Source organism: Melanotaenia boesemani, chromosome 11 (assembly GCF_017639745.1).
Source record: "Melanotaenia boesemani isolate fMelBoe1 chromosome 11, fMelBoe1.pri, whole genome shotgun sequence".
Taxonomy (NCBI): Eukaryota; Metazoa; Chordata; class Actinopteri; order Atheriniformes; family Melanotaeniidae; genus Melanotaenia; species Melanotaenia boesemani.
In genome coordinates, this window is record NC_055692.1 from 13411215 (window position 1) to 13432173 (window position 20959).

The 20959-nt window shown below is 36.9% G+C and overlaps 1 protein-coding gene across 1 annotated transcript in view; it reads right to left on the reverse strand.

The window, feature by feature from the left end:
• Positions 1–15573, reverse strand: part of loxhd1b (lipoxygenase homology PLAT domains 1b) — a 29393-nt gene extending 13820 nt beyond the window's left edge. The window contains exons 1-19 of the mRNA XM_041998483.1: positions 14940–15573; positions 13235–13349; positions 13095–13106; positions 12725–12805; positions 12372–12556; positions 12129–12227; positions 11868–12016; positions 10137–10260; positions 9584–9693; positions 8227–8367; positions 8005–8140; positions 7244–7404; positions 7070–7156; positions 3264–3399; positions 3013–3167; positions 2513–2673; positions 1782–1858; positions 1405–1601; positions 995–1187 (exon numbers count right to left, since the gene is read on the reverse strand). Coding sequence (XP_041854417.1) covers positions 995–1187; positions 1405–1601; positions 1782–1858; positions 2513–2673; positions 3013–3167; positions 3264–3399; positions 7070–7156; positions 7244–7404; positions 8005–8140; positions 8227–8367; positions 9584–9693; positions 10137–10260; positions 11868–12016; positions 12129–12227; positions 12372–12556; positions 12725–12805; positions 13095–13106; positions 13235–13349; positions 14940–15573 — 2953 coding nt within the window. The remainder of the gene's footprint in view (positions 1–994; positions 1188–1404; positions 1602–1781; positions 1859–2512; positions 2674–3012; positions 3168–3263; positions 3400–7069; positions 7157–7243; positions 7405–8004; positions 8141–8226; positions 8368–9583; positions 9694–10136; positions 10261–11867; positions 12017–12128; positions 12228–12371; positions 12557–12724; positions 12806–13094; positions 13107–13234; positions 13350–14939) is intronic.
• Between the last annotated feature and the right edge of the window lie 5386 nt (positions 15574–20959).

Genomic DNA, 20959 nt, shown 5'->3' on the forward strand with positions numbered 1-20959 from the left:
CTAGCTTTACGTGATTTGTTTTACGTGTTAATAGTTCTGTTATTTTAGTTTAGGTTCTGACCAAGACCTGGTTTATCCTGCCAGTTGCAGTGCCTTCTGTTTCTTTTAATAAATCTTAATTCTTATGTCTTTCTGCCTTGTAGTCCGGCATTTGGGTTCATTTACAATAAAAATAACTTGCACAACTTTTCAAAAGAGCAGTTTCAAGGTGCTCAGCAGCTAACTAAAGCAATGAGACTAAATAAATAGGCTTTTTATTTGAATGTTTTAAAGTGTTATACTTTGATTCAAATTACATTTACATTTTTTAGATTATATTCTAACGATTCATGTTTAAAAGTCCCCACTAAGTGGCTTGTAGAGTAATCTGGTGTAGTTAGGGAAGTTAGGTAAGCTTCCAATTCAGCACATGTTCCCATATTTTATGACTCTGATCTGTGCACTAGTGGTTTTAATTGTCTTATTGTGTTGAATTTTATTTGTTCTCATGTCATGTTTATATGTCTGGGTTTTTTTAAATCTATTTTTAATGCTTTTTTAAATAGTTCCTTATAGTTTTCAATATTTAATTATGTGCAGCACTTTGTTTCAGCTGTGGTTGTTTTAAAGTGCTTTGTGAATAAAGTTGGTATGGTCCTTCTGACAATATCATAGCTGCAGATCTTAAAAAAACAAAAAGGCACTTTCCAGCCCACCCTTAGTTTGCCAGGAAATGACAAGTTCTGATATAATATGAGGAATTCTTTCAAAATGCTGACATTTATGTGCCAGATACTGATGTACAAAAGACAGACAGTCCCAAAAAATTATTTAATTAAATTTGATTTCATTAGGACTTTATCCATTGTGTAATTCTAGGTGTTTGACTTTAAATGACTTTCATGGAAATTAATGAAGTTCAGTGATTTGAAATGAAGCTGTGAAGTACAGAACCATTTATTTTTTGTGTATCTCTGTCTTCATTAAATGATCTGTGGATGTGAGTGCTGCCTACGTTGGTCCATGTCCAGGATCTCGCTTGGGTAAAGCTCCACCTCTGTCTTTCCATCAGCTTCATCCTTGCACAGCCAGCGGTGACTCGGGAACATGTAATTCTTTCCATGGACTGGAATCATAATCTGAACACTGTCCAAGAACCAACCAGCCCGCATGCCCTCGTTGGTGTGACCAATCAGCAATCGGTTAATCTGTTATGATGTTAAATAGAAGACATTGTATATATTTAATAAACTGATTTTACCAGATACCAGTTTACCAGATTTACCACATACTGGTAAAATAAAGGTCAAAAAAGAAAAAAAAAATGCTGTAACTCGAATAAATTAACAACAACAAAAAAGACTTTGTGACTTTGATAAATTAAATGTTAAGATTCTCAAAGGTATTAACACCAAATGGAAATACCTGTCCAATATCAAAGGTTTCCACAACGAAGATATCGACGCGGCCCATCTCAAAGTAGTTCCCCAGGTTATTGGCAGAGACCACCAGCATCATCTTAGAGGTGTCGCCTTTCTCTCCATAGAGCTTGACAAATACATTGGAGTTGGAGCTGCTCCCAGGGATGCTACCTGTCTTCACTAATACGTAATAGCTGACATCTAACACACAAACAGAAAAAAATCATAGGCATCAGAGTGATATTTCTTTATTAAATATTTCCCTAGGAAACTTGAGGTTTGATTGGACTACATCTTTAAAATGTCTAAAGATCACTTTTGCTGTGAATGAGTGCTATATAAACAAATTGAATTGAAGGAAACGTTAAGGTATTAACTCACTGTATAGACGTTGTCCATCTGAGAATGGCACTAATTCTCGAACAATCTGTCCATCATCCTCGCTGCGATCCAACCACCTGCAGAGTACATTCAGGCAATAACCTGTTATCTCATCTATTAGATCCACTCACTTCCACAGTTATAACAGCTACTTAGTATGCACTCACAGAACCCCTGCTTATTCATCTAATTACCCAATCAGCTGTCCATGTGGCTGCATGAAATAATGCATGTAAAAGGTCAGGAGGAACTTCAGTTAATGTTAAATGGCAAAATGAGAGCTGTGACTTTTAACCATGACAGGGTTGCTGGTGTCACATAGGCTGGTTTGTGTTACTGAAACTGCTCATCTCCAGGGATCTTTACACACAGCAGGGTGGAGTTTTCTAACAATACTGTAAAAAATAATAAGCATTCAATGAGCAGCACTTCTGTGGACAGAAAGATCGTTGTTGAGGAGAGAAGTCACAAAAACAGGACATGGTTGGTTTAAGCTGTTAGATAAAAACAAATCCAAGTAAGGTAGCATCTGTTCTGGACAGTCAAACCCTGAAAAAGTCCGATCTGATTATGGAAACTCATGAAGTGTGCCTACATGATTAAAAAAGTTGACCACATGGATGTTAAGTCCGTGTTATCAGAGAATGAGGCAGGTTTGAGAGGATGAGAAAGCTTTGTTTAAATAGCATCCTGAAAAAAATGCTCTGAGTGTAATATTGTGACTAACAAACCTGTCACAGGGGAACTCTACAGCGTTGGCCTCAGCCTGTCCTTCCTCTCTTACAACTACTTTATCAAGAAACCAGCCACAGCCTCCACCTTTCCCGTCATGTCCAATCCTCACCCTGCGTACCTGGCCCAAGGCTACTGCCTCGATTATAAACTCATCCAGCTGGAAAAAAAAGATAACAACAACAAGGTGTACATGGAAAGCATATAAATGAAAAGCCATGCACACTTTATTCTTGCTCATTCATTTTGCAATAATGTAACTGTATAGTGTAAAGCAGTTTTACACCATTTACAGCTGCATTATGACAATATTATTTTAGTTTATGAACACTACATTTTTATCATTTTAATCAGGTATAATTTAAGATTCATGTCTGGAAAGAAATGTTCTTATTAAAGGTCACAAACTAAGCAGTAATGATAAGTAAATGGCTCCAGTGTGTATCAGTAAAATGATGATTTTTGATTGATTAAACAGTGATTTGCTGAATGTACCCACATTGCCCTTCTCAAACTTGTTGACGTTGTTTTTGCAGTTGATCAGCTGTCGTTCTCCGGTTTCCCCCTGATCTCCAATGAGATTCAGAAATACTGATGCATCTGTGCCACTACCGCTAATAGTTCCTGTACAGACTGTCACTCTGTATTTGATCACTGCAGAACAGAATAAAATCATTAATAATCCTTTACACTTTCATTCATATTTGGCAAAGCAGATTTTGATTGACTTGTGTGTTACTATGAACTTACGTGGCAGTGGCTCAGTGATCGAGTCTCCGTTGGCAGGAAGTTCCTTTACAACTTCATTGTCGTCTTCATTTATGTCCAGCCATCTCTCACATGGAAATGTGTACTTCTCCTTTGTTAATGACTTTATTAGAGTAACCTGAGGAGATTAAGACAGAGCTTATTTGACCTATGTAATAACTCTAAATAAAAAAATAATTAAAATGCTAAACATAGAATGAAATTAATATATAGCCTCAGAACATTTTTTAAATCTTCCTATAGAGATATAGTAATATATATATATATATATATATATATGTGTGTGTGTGTGTGTGTGTGTGTGTGTGTGTGTGTGTGTGTGTGTGTGTGTGTGTGCGATGAAATGTTTAAAACAAGATACATTTTATGACCATTAAATGACTATCTGTAGTTGAGGATACCACCAATCCCACTTCTAGGAAGGTTGAGTGTTGTTTTGCTGAAATAGCTCAGACTTCCTGGGAAAAGATGTCACTTACTGGTACATAGGCTTCTTCTAAAAAGCAGCTGAAACATGGACTCGTCTAACCACAAAGCATGTATCCGTTGTCTTTCTGTCCATGTGAAATGAGTTTGCGTTCAGATAACTCAGCTGGTTTTCTGAACAGGCTTTTTCCTTGTGTAATATAGTTTCTGGTTGCAATGGTGTATTGTGTTGGGTAACAATAGCTTTCCATTGCTCGAGAAACCACTCCCAGGTTATTTCTCATGCAGTGCCACCTGAGGACTTAAAGATTATATACGCCCCACAGTGATTTCTAGCCTTACTGTTTATACAATGAGAATTTCTCAAATTACCAGATTTTTTTGTTAACAATATTATACAGTGTAAATGTTTTTTTTTAAAAAAAACAAAAACATAGTTCCTTGTAATTCTGCATGTTTTTTTTCTTAATAATGGATAATTATTTGACAGACTTTCACACAAAGTGGTGAGTCCTAACAATCATTATTCGGAAAGACTTTGGGAAATGCTCCTTTAGATAGATAAAAAGGTATGTCCGTTTCAAACATTATCATACAGTATAGGCTCTTTCCGACTGTAGGAACCTTTTGCAGTTCCTATAACCTTTTCAGGAACCAGGCCGTTTTTTTGCACATTCCGACATATAGGAACTAGGGACCAAAGCCCTCAGTTCCTATAACCATTTTAGCTCCTGCTCCGAGGCAGGGTCTGAACGGGGTTCTATAGGAACCCTCATGATGTAGGTGTTTGGTGACTGGTAGCTACGCCCCTTGCCAGATTTCCGCATTTTGTGTCCCCCACATTTAAAAAACACAGTTGCACATAGGACAAAAACAACAACAGAGCAAGCGATAAATGGACCGACGAGGAGGTCGAAGCTCTTCTGACCGTCTACACCACAGAGGATTTTCAGAGAGGTTTTGAAGGTTCGCAGCGAAATATAAAAATATTCCTGACGATCAGCCCTCAGTCAGACAACGCGGGATAACGCGAAGCAGCGCACGTAGAAAACTCACACAAGACTACAAATAAATTAAGGACCACGACAACCGGAGTGGGACGAAAGGAAAAAACTGTAAATTCGACAGCTTGTACCACCAACATGCCTACTCAGGCAGCGCCGCAGCAAATGACTCCTGCGTGCGGCTGGAAAAGCCAGTGTGATATGCAGAGCATATACACACATGTAAATAGTTATTTTTGCTCTGCTGTATTCACTATAAAAAATAAATGACTTTGTAAAGAGTCTGAAGTATTCAGTTTGTGTCTGTTAGATGTGCTTTGGCCACATCTATAAAATATTAGCTAATAAAAATATTGAGTTGTTATTAATTTATCACAGCTATGAAATATTAAATAATCCATCTTTGGTCGCTACATTTTAAGTCTTATCCCTGGGTGTAAATTACATTAGTTTATCAACTTTATAATATGCTCCATATCACAGAATGAAGTTTATCATGTTTAACCAAGATCTGACACAAATTACACACCTGTAAACATTTCACCACCCTTTTTATATTTTTACCTTCATATACGCTAAATCTGTGTGACTATGTCCTCATAATTCTAAACCATAACTCAGTCACAACCAACCCTTCAGTTACGGATTACTCCTCCACCTTTCTACTGATGATTCCATAAAACACACAAAGCTTAATAGCAGATGATGAGATCTTTATTTTGCACATAACACACAAAAAAAAAAAAAAAAAAAAAAAATGAAATGATGCATTTACATGTATACATGTATGTTCTGTCTGTGGAACTTCCAGAACATGATGCTTATTATGAAGAGGTGTGTAGTGATTAGCTGGAAGGCAGGAGGTAAAGCATCCAGGCTGTTCTCCATCTCCTTCAGTATCTGCAGCAGGTGGTTGTGTCCATCCTCTCCAGTGCAGCTTCAGGCGGCCACAGATGCATTGAAATGTCTCCCTGGACATACAGAAATTCTCTATCCACTGCTCATCGGTAAAATTGAGAGCAACCTTTTCCCACTAGTTATCAGCTTTGCTCCGGACCAGCCGGACGGTGAGGAGGTTCAATGAGCTGCAGCAACGTCTGGAACACAGAACACGAGTTACAATAAACCCGCCTTCTGAAATATTTACTTATTGTAATCTGCTCAACACAGACAGTAGTAAACAGTCTGAAATGTTTACCTATAAGACACGTATACAATCGGTGCATGTTTAATAAGTTAAACTTACACGTCGTCTCCTTTGTCTGCGGCGTATCTCCTGCCGCTGGATTCTTCATCTTCTGACTTTCAGGAGCCTTCCAGCCTCGACGTGAGATGCCTGGTTGTATCGTCCATGAGTAACATCTCCATCAAGCAGAGCATAAACACTACGATCTCTTCGTTCTCCATATTAGCTTGCCGGTGTTACTTTGTGTTGTTTTGTTGTTATGTGGCGCTAAAGTCACTGTCGCAGACGTATGCATCACATCGGTTCCGCTACCGCCTCCAACTCATGTGCGAATGCAACATGAAACAGTTCCCCTGGAGAAGAGCCGTTCTTAGAACTAGGACAGTTATTAGAACTGTGTTCTTAGAACTTCTCTGTCAGAATGCGCCTAATGAATCCACTAGTGGTTAATGCTGAGTTCAGACTTCCACTGGAAAGTTATTTGCAACTGCCCAACATGCCTGACACACTCACACAGCCTTCCTTCAATAGCTCCCACCATATGGTAAGACTGCCATCGCTACAATTGTTGCCCTGATTGTCTTTTTCTTCTGCTTCTTCCTGTTCCTCTTTTTCTCTGGTTTGTTCTTTTTGCTGGTGGCATGACAACTATTCTTCTCAACACTGCACTGGGAGTTTCTGGTGGTGTTGATCCCTTTGCTGCTTCAAGTGACCGAAAATTGACCAAATTACATGTGCAAACAACACAGGAGATGGACGAAAGTGTCCGTCTATCTGTGTATCCAACTTGCATGAATGGGCCTTTATACCCAACCCTGGCACTCTCACCGGTTAATCTGCTGATTGCAGAATCTTAAAACAACACGTTAAAACAACACGTTACTTGTAAAGTCTATGAACTGTTGAACAAAAGTAAAATAAATAAATAAATAAATGTAAAAAAACACACTAAAGATTTAACCTTTGGTTGTACTTTGGAAAACTTCCCAACCATAGTGTTGTTTTTTTTTTTGTTTTTTTTTTTTGTTTTTTTTTTTTACAGTACATACATGTTAATACATGGGACTTATTTCTGTTTTGTGGGATCACAAATATAAAAAGTAGTTATTTTTTCTAATAAATGTGACAAACAGATCTTTATTCATAACAGATCTTGAGATTTGAGATTTCACCTTACTGAGATGCCATCCGGCAAAAGGATTTCTCTTCTCATGCCAAATACGGAGTTTGGTCAGTTTTCCCAAATCAGGCAGCTCAACCTGTGAGACGATGTAAAGATTAAATGAGCTTTGCAATCTGCTGTTTTTATGTCAGATACATATTTTACTCACATACAGAATTCTTACCATAAACTTGTCTATCTGTCCCTGTTCAAAATTGTCAGTTTTGTTGTCCAGCCTGATCTCATCTGATTTGCCCTTGTCTCCGTACACCTGGAAGGAGATATCTGCATCGGTTCCTGCATTAGGAAGGTCTGATGTCCAGATCCACAAGGACCAGGGGTGCTCTGAGGATATCAAAAATAAATAATTGAAGAGGACTAACTTATATATGATTAATAGTAAACCTATTGTGACTGCAGGACAGTTCTGTTATTTACCTTACTGCCAAGAGAACATAGAATAAAGGTTCTTTACACTTTGGGAGCAGTTAAATTTGCAGAAGAAGTTTGTGGCAAGTCATTTCAGGCTAGTTTTGCTCTGTCAAGGTGTCAGTGGAGCCCGTGAGATGATATTTTTCCTTGTTAAAATGTACTCTCAGGGCAGAAACCTGCACTCAAGTGATTGCTGTGGACAGCTCCCAACTTGTGAATTCTGTGATTGTGAATGGACATGAAATTGATGCAGTGATGGAAAACAGGAAAAGTAAATCTTGCTCTATGCATTTGTGGACCAAAGGAAAAAACTGCACTGTGCATTTACAGCTCTTTAAGAGAGATTGGCTCTAATGTCGTAGGCAAAGCAGAATCAAGTCAGACTGCCTGTTCTGTATAATAAATATCAATAATATCACAGAGCTTTTCAATTCTTTTGCATAGTTTTTGGAAACATAAAAAACAGGTGTTTTCCTGCTGCTGCTGAGAAATTATAATACACATTTAACTCACTCTTCTGTCTCTTCTGCCTGAGTGAGACCATCTCATACAGCTCTCTTTCTATCAGCCCGTCTCCCTCCTTCTCATCCAGCCATTTACTGCATGGGAAGGTCTGCTCTATTCCTGTGAATGTGCAGTACACCACAACCTGCGGAAACCATTGATTCAGCTCAGCTAATCCACAGTGAAAAACCAGACTGTAATATCTGTATGTACTTCTGAGTATCAGTGTACCTTTTCGCAGTACCATCCAGGACTGACTCCATCATTGTCGTGTCCAATAGCGACTCTGCTTAGAGGGCTTAGAAGTGCAGCAATCTCAACATTAAAGATGTCTGTCAAACCACGCTCAAACTTGCCTCCTTCCAAAAACACCTGCAGGATAGGTAAATAGGACATGTAAATGGGGAAAGAGTGCTCAAATGTAATAAATGAAGAGAGGAATTCTTCCCATCATCATACACAAAAGTGCTGTGAAATAGTCTTATTGAGCCAATCCTTATTTCTTTATATATTTCCAGGAATTCAGGAAGTAATCTGAGAAGAAAGGATTTCTTGCAGTTTCTCTTAGTAGTCCTCAGAAATATAATAATTATCTGCGCTTCTTGATGGACATATCAAAGCTCTGGATGCTTTTTGTTCTGTTGTCTGTCAAAATGATTCCACAGTGCTTCAGTAATGTTGTGGTTCATACTCTGGAGCAGATTAATCGCTTCATATTACCTGTTCCCACTTATTTTCACTTCAGTTCTTACCTCATTTGACTTTTCTCAGCATTTTTCTCCAGTTTCCAATCTTCAAGAATGATTGTTTTTAAACCTTCCTCCCACGGAGGCAATTTCTGATGGTTCTGTGTCAAGTTATTTTTCTTATTGCATTGCTTTGAGATACTGTTCAGTTGCTGTAAATAGTTATTTTTTAGGTCTCTAACATTTTCATTTACCCTCATCTTGCACAGTGCCCACAAAATCTTACACAGACACATTGCACATCATGCTGAGATATGCCAGGTTTTCAGCTAATAGCTCTTTGGAAATCCCTTTATTGGTGCAAATCTTATTGTAGATTAACCTGTAGATGTCTTTGCCGACTTGTCTGTCTGTGTGTAGACACAAAACTGATTTATCCTTGAATTAAGTTCCTTTTTTTAATCATTAAACAATTCACGGGTCAGTGTGAAGGGACTAAATAACTAAATATATAAATAAATAAACAAAGAGATACCACTCAACAGTTTGGACATGCCTTTCCATTAGATTTAATTGGAAAGTGTATACGTATATGCTGTATATAACTATAGGAGGGATTCCATGTATGCTTATATGGAGATAGGTATACATATACTTGGAGATATTCATACATTGAGCTTAAGTTAATCCGTCAGACAAATTATTATATAACTGAGGTATCTTTATCTGTTTGGGTGAATATATTACTACTTAAACAAACATTTAAATTGAAATGTTTCTTCCTGTTGCACCAAAGAATTCAAATAAAGTAAAATGTTCTTATTTTGACTCATATAAATAAAATCTGAAGACTGTTTGTCAATTTTATAGTCTTTCTTCTCTGTTATTTTATCTTCTCCTACCTTGCCACTGTTCCTCATGCCCTTGGTGCCGTGCATCACTATGTGAATTTTAGAGTTGGTCCCCGCACCTCGGACGTTCCCTGTCACAACCTGGACGTTGTACACAATACCTGATGGATACAGTTACATGTTAGGCTATCGGAGATAAAGCCAATGGGTCACTATGGTTCATTGCGACTGCTTCAGAAGAGCTGAGCAGGAACAAGATCTCCCAGATCTAAACATTAGTAGTCTGACTCAAGAATGAGTGATTACATGGCTTTCTGGCAGGCTTTGCCTTCAGTTGTTGTTCTCTGGTATAGAAAGACTGCTGAATTCCTCAAATTAATATTGTATTCCATCATAATAGTATTTAATATTGATATTTTGTAATGATTAAAATAAATATATTTAAACTCATTTTATTCAGACAGTGGATGATGATAATTAATTTTAAAAGCCTGACCAAAACAGCTGAGTATTTTATTATTTTTCATCTTTTTTACAGGACATTTTTCCAGGTTTGATAACTTTTTTTTTTAAATTTTCATCCTTTTCTTATCCTTTTCCTCACCTGTGGGCTGCCCTCCTCCCACCAAAATGTCTCTCTGGATCTTTCCATCATCTTCATCAATGGCAAACCAACGGCTGACAGGAAATTCATACACTATTTTGTTCCCCATATCATCCACAGTCACCTAAATAAAATAAAAAAAATGATACAGTGTATTAAAACTGTTAATTTTCTTTGCAGCTGTTTGGCACAAAAAATCTGATATTTTCTATTATCTTTTCATGTAGAATTATTCTGTATATTTTACACTCATACTTTCATACTCAGTTAAGGTCACATCATTAACCTGGTTAACTCCTCCTTGCAGAGAAAGTGACAGTAGAAAGATAATGAAAAATAACAGGTTGAGAGTCATTACTCAGTCTAAAGCCTAAAGAACTGACTGAAAAATGCAGGAAAGCCATCCAGTATCAAACTAGTGGCTCTTTTCTTCTTATGGGTTTTTGGAAGTGCTGTGGATCTGCTCTACTTTTTCTTTATAAGTGTTAACAGATGGAGCTAAAGTCCTGATCTAGATTTACAGTGAGACTTATCATTGCATGGTCTTTTGTTGCTATTGCAATTTGCACATTTATTTTTAACTTTATGTGTTGTATGGACATAATATCACAATTTTATTTGTCAGTTTATTTATATTTTGCTGGTTCTCCTAATAAATTTCCCCTTATGCATGATAACATGCTTTTACTGGACACTGCACCTGCCATTTCAAAACTTTTAGTTGTTGCCTTAAAATTTTGTCTTGCTTTTATTTATTCCTTTTAATCCTGTACTTTAATGTACTTTTAATGCTTCCTCTGCATCCTGCTGTAATGCTTTTATTGTTTCATGGAAAGCACTTTGAATTGTCTTATACATGAAATGTGTTTTGCCTTAAAAAATATAGCATTGAGATGGATGAGTAAACCTTGTGATGGACATCCTTCACGTTCTAGTGCAACACCAAAATATCCTTTTACAATCACTTCTCAGTTATATTGCAAATATACTGAACAGTTTAGTGTATGTAGGTTTTAATTTGCTGGCAGAGATGCAAAAATAGAAGCAGGAATTACATACTAGAAACAGATTCAAACACATATCCTTTATTTTACTAATTTGCTAAATAAATTCTTCTTGACTCATGAGAAACCAGCAATGTAAGCAGTAATATAATTAAATACATAAGTAGCATAAAATACATATTCTATATAAGCCTAAACAAGTTTCAGCTAAAATAAATTATAAGACTTTCTGAGGATAATACTCCTTATTGTGCACCAAAAGTCAACACAAGCGAACTTGTAAAATACAAACTGATTGTCACCACTGAACTCTGATGTCAGTCGGTGCAGCAGTGACAAATCAACTGACTCGTCTGTCTATTTGTTGAAAGGCTATCCTTTAATGAGGGATGGTTTCCCTTTACACAGAGGGTAGAATGGCGACATGTGTGTCTTGTATGTGTCACTGTCTCAGCTCTGTTTGAATGAAGTCACAGCCCGGGCTGCTCACCGCTGTACGTGTTGGGAGGGCGAAGGCTGCAGCCTTGCATGAGAAGACTGACAGGAAATGAGGGCATCAGTTGTCTTATACTTCTGAAGATTTAGAACTAATCTGAATAAGGTATAGCATGAATCAAAGAGGACTTTGAAATATAGAAATTTATAATATGATACAAAAGTTAAAGTCATTCTGTGTTATTTGTCTTAAAAATGGATGAAGAGACAATACCTTATCAGTTTTTCTTACCTTATCCACAAACCATCCTGCTGAGGAGCCTTTGTTATTGTGGCCAATGGTGATCTTCCTAATTTTGCCCAGGTTTGGTGCATCAATAGTGAACTTGTCTTCTGTGCCTTTTTCAAAGTTATTTTTGTCACTGTCAAGCCGTCTCTCCCCTACAATAATAATAAAAATAATAATAATAAAAAGTCAGTCAGACAAATTTTTTAATATCTAAACTGCGCTTCATCCAATCTGGTATCCACTTTTGGAAAAAAGGTAACTTACCTGAATCTCCAAATTCCCCAAATATATTAATGAAGACATCAGCATCTGTTCCACTGCCTTTTAAATCTGCCGTTAAAACACTTACTATATATTTATTATCTGGAAAGTAGCACCAAAAGGATTAAGATCAGTGTAAAAGCTAATTTCATTACTATAATTTTTACTTTGTTTTTTGTCTTATTTGGTAATTTGAATATTCAATGAATAAGTCATGCAGACACTTAAAGGCTGATGAATTCATACATTTGGGCATGTCCATGGGGTCCATGCTGCCTAGAAGGTCTCTAACAAAAAGGCCGTCTCCTTCCACTTTACTGAGCCAGTTGTTACAAGCAAAATAGAACCTCAAGTGAGGCCTAATCACATCCGTCACCACCACTCTGTCCAGGAACCAGCTGGCGTTCATGCCAGTGTTGTCATGCTCAATTCTGTGTAAACACAAGAATAGAATCCATATATTTGATCTTTATTATCCTTAATCAGATTCAGAGTCAAAATAACAACTGCTTATGTAGCAGTTAAATGTGAGCATACTGAATAACATTTTCTTGTGACAAAGCTGAATGAATAAGGGGTTTGTCTCGAGTCTACTGTACCTTATCTTTTTTAAAGGTCCGACATTGTGAGTTCTTATTCTGAAAACATCAGTTTTGGCTTTTTCAAATGCTGTGCGACTCCTGAAATCACAAAATGGTAAAAAAAAAAAACTTGAAGCCACAGTTTCACCTCCTTTTGACTTATCGAACTCCTCACAACAAAATATATGTGAAACAATCGATCATGAAAGTCTCAAGTAAATATAATAACCAAAAGATACCACATCCACTATCAATCTGATTATAAGCTGATCTAAATCTTTGCAAACTGTTGACAAATCATGCAGCCACACGTCATGCAAACTGATTAACACCAAAATCACAGCACTCGGTCTGCTCTCCTAGCAAATCTCCTTCAGAAAATACATACTTTTTTTCTGTGCTGTTAAAGGGGAAAATATAAAGAAGAGATTTCAGTTAAATCGGTGCAGTCTGCATTTTATTTGATCACATTATTTCAAGTATCATGATCTCACACCTGAATTCAAATGATTTTCAAATGGGACTTACTTGCTGGCCAGGTGAACTTTGGGTGTGATGCCATATTCTCCAAAAAGAGCAACAAATACATTGGCATCAGTACCTGCTCCTCTCTCATCCCCAGTGATGGTCACCACCTCATATACTAAAGGGTTTAATCAAAGTACAGAAAGATGTGTTATGAAGGTGTGGTGGCACAGCTAGTTACTGTACAAGGCTGCACATAATTGGATTTTTTTCACTGTTGCACATATTGAAATTCAATTACACTTAGTGATTACATCTGCACTTCAGTTCAAAGGTGCTTCACAGAAATCATTTTCATACTGGAAATTAATGTCAGTACATCACTGATACAATACACTGAGAGAAGCCGAGGTCTCATTTATGAATTAAAAGCCACAGTAGACAGAAAAGTACGATGGAAGGTACAGAAATTTCCTAAAATTAATTACTGTAGAATTCAATTTTAAACATATAATATTACCACTGACTTAAAATGGTTTATATTTGTATATTTGACAAATTTAAGTAAATAAGTTATGTTAAACATGTTAAAAGGCCCAGAACTGTGTTTTATTCAGTTGTGAAGTTGGGATTTTGAACAGTTTTGCAGTAATGCTCAGTTTAAGATATTTAGGTCAGTTATAAATACCGATTTGGAGGATTGCGTAAATAAGAAGAACAATATAAAGTGAACAGAGCCTACCGAATACACTCTTTGGTAAGCACTGTTGGCTTACTAAAAAAGGATACCTGGACCAGATTTTGGTTGGAAATTTTCTTCATGGAGATTGCACATCCTTCTCTTTACTTCAGACTGAAACTTCACCCCTTGTTGGGCCCTGATCTCCATTTTTTTGGTTGCCATCTTACGTGCTAATCAGGCTGTACAGTTTGCAGCGTTTTGATTTTATATTACCTAATATTTTATCATGCAATGGCCTTTTCTTCTATCAAATTGGCAATGTTTGGTTGAAACACATGCCAGATTACATGCCTGTCACAGTGTGTTATATGTCATAACCTCCTTTATGTTGTTGGGAAATTTATGAGGAGATCAAGTTTGAGAGACACCCTACTGAACTGATGAGGAAGCGCTCATACAGACCAGATTAGAGAGAAAGCATGCAACATGTCCAACACTTTTACTGTTGATGAAGAAATTTCTTAACCATTTGTTGACTGACTCATTATGCAAATTAGATGATACATTTACTCCCATCATAAACTCTGGTTCATATATTTTTCTCATTGACAGTATGCCTTTATCTCCAACCACTTCCAAGCTACAGCCTTTTGAATTCTTTATATCAAAATTAAAAAATTCAGGTCAGTTGTTTTTATATGTAATGTTCTGTATGATTTAACACTGAGTTTTACAACTGACTGAGCAGAAAGCAGCAGTTTTAGAGGGCAATGATAGGCATGAAACCACCACTGTGTAAAGATTATTGAGTGGCTGGTGTCATGTAGCAGGAGGCCAATGATCACATACTTACAATACTTGGATACCGCTACATCTGTCAGTGTAATGTTACCATGAACATTAAGCTAATGCACAGAAACAACTGATGAAGTTACTCAAACTCTGATAACTGCTGTTAAGAATTCACCTCTCCTCTGGGTATTAAATGTCTTTGTTCAAAGAAAACTTCCTTAATTATCCTTAAATTTTTTAAAATAACAACATATTATTTCTATAAATAAAAATACTTAAACAGTCTGTGATTACCTTTCTTTTTGTGGTACTCATCCTCATGGTTCTCCACTTTTTCTGGCTCATAGTTACGAAGTTCATTTTCATATATTTCAACATAATTTTCGATCTTCTTCTTCTTGCCTTTTGACTTCTTGGTGTCTTCATCACTACCTCCCTTCTCTGAACTTTTCTTTTTCTTTTCTTTCTTTTTCTTCTTCCCTTCCTCATCATCTCCATCTCCCTCTTTTTTGCTTTTATCCTTTGATCCCATCCTGTCTTTGACTGAAGACTTCTTTGAGCCTTTCTTGGTTATCTCAATCACATCAGGGAATATTTCTCTTTTCTTTTTACCCTTGGACTCATTGTTGTTATCTTCACAGCTCAACTCATCCTCGCTCCCTTCTTTGGCTTTTTTCTTCTTATCCTTGGTCTTTTCTTTTTGTCTTCCCTTTCTTTTAGTGATCTTCAAATCTGGTTCTGATGTGTCAGAGTTGTATCCTTCTTCATCACTGGTCTTTAACTTCTTCTTCAGTTTTCCAGGATCCTTTGATTCCCTCACCCGTTTACTTTTTTTCTTGGGCTTTGGTTCCTGATCCTCCGAGTCTTCGTCATCTACGTCTTTGGTTTCCTCCTCTGCTCGTTGACTTTTTTTCTTTTTTATAGGCATCTTTAATTTATTTACTACCTTGTAACGTAACCGATTCCTGTGTGTTCCGGTGAAACTTGATTAAAGTGACCTGTAGCTGCCCAGTGGTGACCAGAAGGCAGTAAAGGTCAGAGTCAGAGTTTACAGACTGCTGCGTGGTAGATGCCCCGGGGAAACCCCACTCTCCTACTTAACAATGATGAGCTATGTTGTCACCTGATCTGATGAGTAAACCTCACTGCAAATGCTCAAGTATTACAGTAAGTCCCTGTAAACAAAAAGAAAAAAAAAGTATCCTTATTTCTAAAACACAAACTAAATGTGTCATTTATGCTTCTTTTGCTGAATTTTCAAAAATTATAAGAGACCAAAAAGTATATATGTAAATTCATTTACAAATATCTTGATAAAATAACCCATGCGCAAAAAAACCCCCACAAAAAAAAAGAAAAAAAAATTACATGCATTGAAAGTAAGAATATCATGAGTTTATTGTATAAATAGACTGTAGAGACTGTATATATATTTATAAATATGTGTGTGTGTACAAAAATCAGTACCAATGCTACTCTTGTTATGAAAAATTGATGTTGATAGAACAAGAAGAAGAGGAATTACAATAATTATCATTAATAGTCACATTTGTTGGACCACATTCATATGAACTATTACAGATTAACTAAAAGGATGTGTTTCTGTACAGAGCCTAACTGCGTCCAGCAGAGGGAGACATCTTCATTTCTTTCTAAGTACGATGTGAATCTTTTATATCTGTATAACCATCCAACAGAGAATGAAGACTGGTCACATTACTTAGACAATGGAGACACTTATCACAAGAAACAGAAGATTTACTATTTTAATAAATTACCCCAAAGCTGTTTTGTTTTCAATTGTCATACATTGGATTGAAACCTGGATCTATGTGCAACAATAAACATAAAGGCAGCAAAATGTAGATATATTCAAGCTCTATGCGTAACTTATAAAGGATTTTATGCACATGAAGTTTGGATATTAAATTCAAAACTAAAACTTTTTATATAGGCTTATGGTGTGCATAGTAACAGATAATAGACCTGAAGCAACAACTGCTGCAAATTCACTGCAAACTCTGTGAGTTTTAAAGATTTTATATACAAAGCAAGTGGAATTTGAAATTGTCGCTGCTAGCTGCTGCTGCTTTCTGGTGACAGTAGAAAGTCTACATCCTGTAGTCTTTCTGTTTGGCTAAGTGCTTTTTGTCCTCACTCTCAGTAATGTTTTCTTTGGCTTACAGCAGACGTTTTGACTGGCATGATGTGCTACTGCACAATGACTCCTCGGATGATCTTCCTCTTTCTTGTCCTACATTGATGCTTGGAAGCTGGGAGAGCTTACTATCAGCGCATAATGGTTAATGTTTTCACCAATGAGTGGAAATGTAAGCTCTTTATTACTGCAGTTAATGTTGTAACTTATCATTACAACCTGATTTAAAAGTTTAAAAAGTGTTTACATAGCTTTACAATGTACCACATGCACTTTCAGCAATTTAATGGGACTAATTTTACAGCTAGTTTGATTCTTGGAATCCTCTTCTGTTTTTGCTGTTCAGCTTCACAGTTTCAACGTAAACAAAGGACTGACCCCTGAACTGTTTTTGCAGATGCAATTAGACTGCTAGATAAAGATTAAAAGGAATCACCAAAACCAGGAGAAACAGCTTTTGCATAACATAACAAAACCTACTAGAATAATAAAACTATCCAGACACAAATCAGTTTAGGTTATGAAATCTTTTGTAAAAAGAGCTGCAAATACACAGTGCAATATGACTTCTCATGTACATAAAACTGTTAGGTAAGAATATGTTTATAAGATGCATATCAGCAATTTACGCAGGAAAATAACTCCTTTCAAGTATTCCAAGATGCTTATCCTTATAAGATAAACAAACTTGCCGAAGAAAATCAATAGAGTTTATAAGTTCTTTCAGATTCGTCGAGAGTGAAGGATGCAGTTTAGACAACAGAGGAGCAGATTGGTTGCCATGGTTGTCCTCAGAGGTTAGATATGGGGTTCATGGAGTTCATACGCAGCATTTATCTGTAATGTCTTTGAACATAGATTCAAAGAGTTTGAATCTCAAAGCTCGTTATCACTGTCATTTGATTACAAGAGCAAACTACAGGATACTGACCCAACGCAAATTATATTTGTCCTTTCGTCTTTGGTTTACTGAGAAAACAAAGTTAAACAGTTACTTAGTTAGTTGCATTAAAGAACTGGGCTAAATTCAAGCAAGCCTGCTAACAAAAACTAATTTTCTCTATATTATGTGTATGCTTTTGAGTGAGCGTCAGTTTATTATACAAGCAAGGTTATTCAAATCCTAGTAGATCCCAGAAAAAGAGATGTCCAGTCATTTCTCTGTTCAGTCAAACCCAACAAATAAAGTGGCTTTATATCAGAAGAAGTTTGATAAAGACTTAATAGGAAAAAAGTGTGAAAGTTCTGATTTAAATGAACTTCACAACTAAAATTACAAAGGTGATAAGAATTACCGCCCATAATTAAGCTTTCTAGCATGTCTATGGGTTATGGGAGGCAACAGTAGCACCATTAGAAAGCTGAACACATGCTACAGCTGGTTAGTTGCTAAATTAATTATTCTGAATAAAAACTAGAAGCACTCAGAGAGCGTAGACCTCAGCCAAGCCACTGGGTGAGAAAAACCCCAACAGGCCCAACAGCCCACCCAGTTACTAATCCCATTCCAACACTCTTATTTGTACTTCAGGCTAATATTACTATTTATTTCTATGATCAGGATAGATGCCACATCATATTTAGAATCCTTGACCCTAGAAACAAACCCTTAGACACCAAGACGAAGCAAATGGCTGCAATAGTCTGGAGTTACTGAAGGAATTTGCATTTTCTCTAATGGCAGCAATCTGGATTAGTTGTAACTGTATTTAACATCTACCATGATGTCATCTCGTAATTTTTTGCAGTGATTCTGGTCTTTTTCTGTTGAGTTAGAAGCTGTAATGGCAACATTACCCATATCTCCCAATAGTGAAGAATCCTTTAAAAATTCCTGGATCCAGAAGGCGATCCGGATCAACCCCAAAATGTAATCCTTTGCTCCTTACTCCATTTTTGACATTTTCTGAAAGAATTAATCAAAACCCGTCCATAACTTTTTGAGTTATGTTGCTATCAGACAGACAAATGTAACCTCTGCCTTGGAGATAATTAGTAGCTTAACTGAGTAATTACTTTTCAGTAAAACCCAAACATAAAGAGTAAACAGCCCTAATACAAAGAGCATCAGTAACTAGACCATGTGTGCTGTTTGAAATTAACTTTAGATAGTTTCATATCCAGTAAGTCATGTTGGTCCTTAACCAGGCTGTTAAATATTTTCAACTGAAGTTAAGATAAAGTCCTTCTTAATGGATAATTAAGATTTACTTGACTTCAAGGTTCAAGGTTAGCTTTATTATTGCCAGTGGGGCAATTGGTTTTGCAGCCAGGTGCAGGTGACAACCAGACAACACCACAACAATAAACAGTCAAGACTAGCAAAATAAAAGAATAAAATAAAGAGCCACCCAGCCTTATTTAAAAGCCCAATGACCAAACAGAGAAATGTTTTTAAATCTGTTTGTCCTTGCCCGTGGCATCACAAATCTGAGGCCTGAGGGAAGCAACATAAAGTACCCATGAAAGGGATGGCTCCGGTCTGCCAGAACACAATGAGCCTGTTAAGTGTCCTGGTCTTCAAAGTGTCCCCCAGGTTGGGGGTTCCCACAACCTTGCTGCAAAGCTTGACAATACCCTGGAGTCGATTTTTGCTTTATTTCGACCAGAAGCCCACACCAGCTCACAAAAAAAAAAAAAAAAAAAAAAAAAAAAAGCATAGATTTTATAAAACACAAGTAAAACATTCTTAAAAATATACCATCAACGTCAAAGTTTCTGAATTTGTGATAAAAGAACAATGTCCGATGTGCTTTCTTGCACACAGCGTCCACTTGTGGCACAAATGTGAGCTTATAATGAGTCAGGTTGCCTATACTTATATTGATGAACCACCACAACTGTCTGGTTTTTGATGGTTAAAGGAGAGATGAGAGAATAAAAGGAGAGACTCACACCACCGAATAAAGTTACGAACCACAGGGCCATGGTCAGAATTGGCCTGATCAGCTAACGATATGATAACAGTCATGATCAAATTTCACAATGTGATGCCCTTCGTACTGACTGCAACAAGAATTTGTATACAGAACAAACAAAAGTCGAGATATGACACAACTTTGGGGGATCCAGTGGATCAATGTCAGAGAATATTCCGTTAACTTTCACACACTGTGATCTTTCTGTTAAGAAGTCCAGGAGCTAACATAGCCCTGGATTTTCATTGTGGATCCTCAATCTTTGTGCTAGGACATGAGGCAGTTAAAAGCTAAAGAAAAGTAATCGCACCAATGTCTTAGTGCCCTTCTGTGTCTTAAAAATGAAAAAATAAAAACAACAAACAATGCTATCTACTCCACACATCTACAACACCCTGATCCATTATCAGGTTCTGGAAATTAACCGACTGACTGATCCAATTTACTTCTGAGATATAAACATGATGAGGAAGCAATGTAAGCTCCACTGGATGTCTGAGAAAACTCCTGTATGATATTCACTTCAGATACTTTCATAGACTTAAGATTATGAGCTTAATTGCTTTCCCAAAGTACAATTGTTTATTTTCTAGTCTGTCAAGAAAGGAACTTTGTGATAACATAACAGCGACTGCGACAGAAGACACTCAGCAAAGACTCTCTAAACAAACACACTGGAGGGTCTGATGGTTCACGTAGGAAGCTCTGAAGGAAATGAAGAGGAAATAGATTGTCACAGCAGGATATGTAAAGAGTACAGACACTGTCATGTTGCTCCGTCAAAAGCTCAAGAGTTCATGACTGTGGTCAGATTATGTAATGAAGAGCAAATCAGATCGCAATAAAAACTAAACACTTATTTATTTGACAAGGGTAAGGTGGTTTGTTCCTTCTCACAGCAACTTGTGTGAGTGATGGTTATGCAACAGCAAAAGAGGTCACTAGCTGTGTTGATAATATCATTACTGTAGCAAATAAGTGACTTTATGACGTAAGCATAGCCCTAAGGGAGAACCCTAGGTTAGTTTAGGGTGTCATGTTGGCAAGCATACACTCTGCTAGAGTCTCATTTGTGCAGTTTTTTCTCATCCTGGCTCTTCATCAAACAATTTACAGCAGAAAGAAAGATTACACAGACATGACTCCCCATACTGGGAGTACAACCCATGACATTGATTTGTACTTCACCACACAGCAACTTATTGTTTTGCATCCAGCAAATTTTTCACAACCTACCT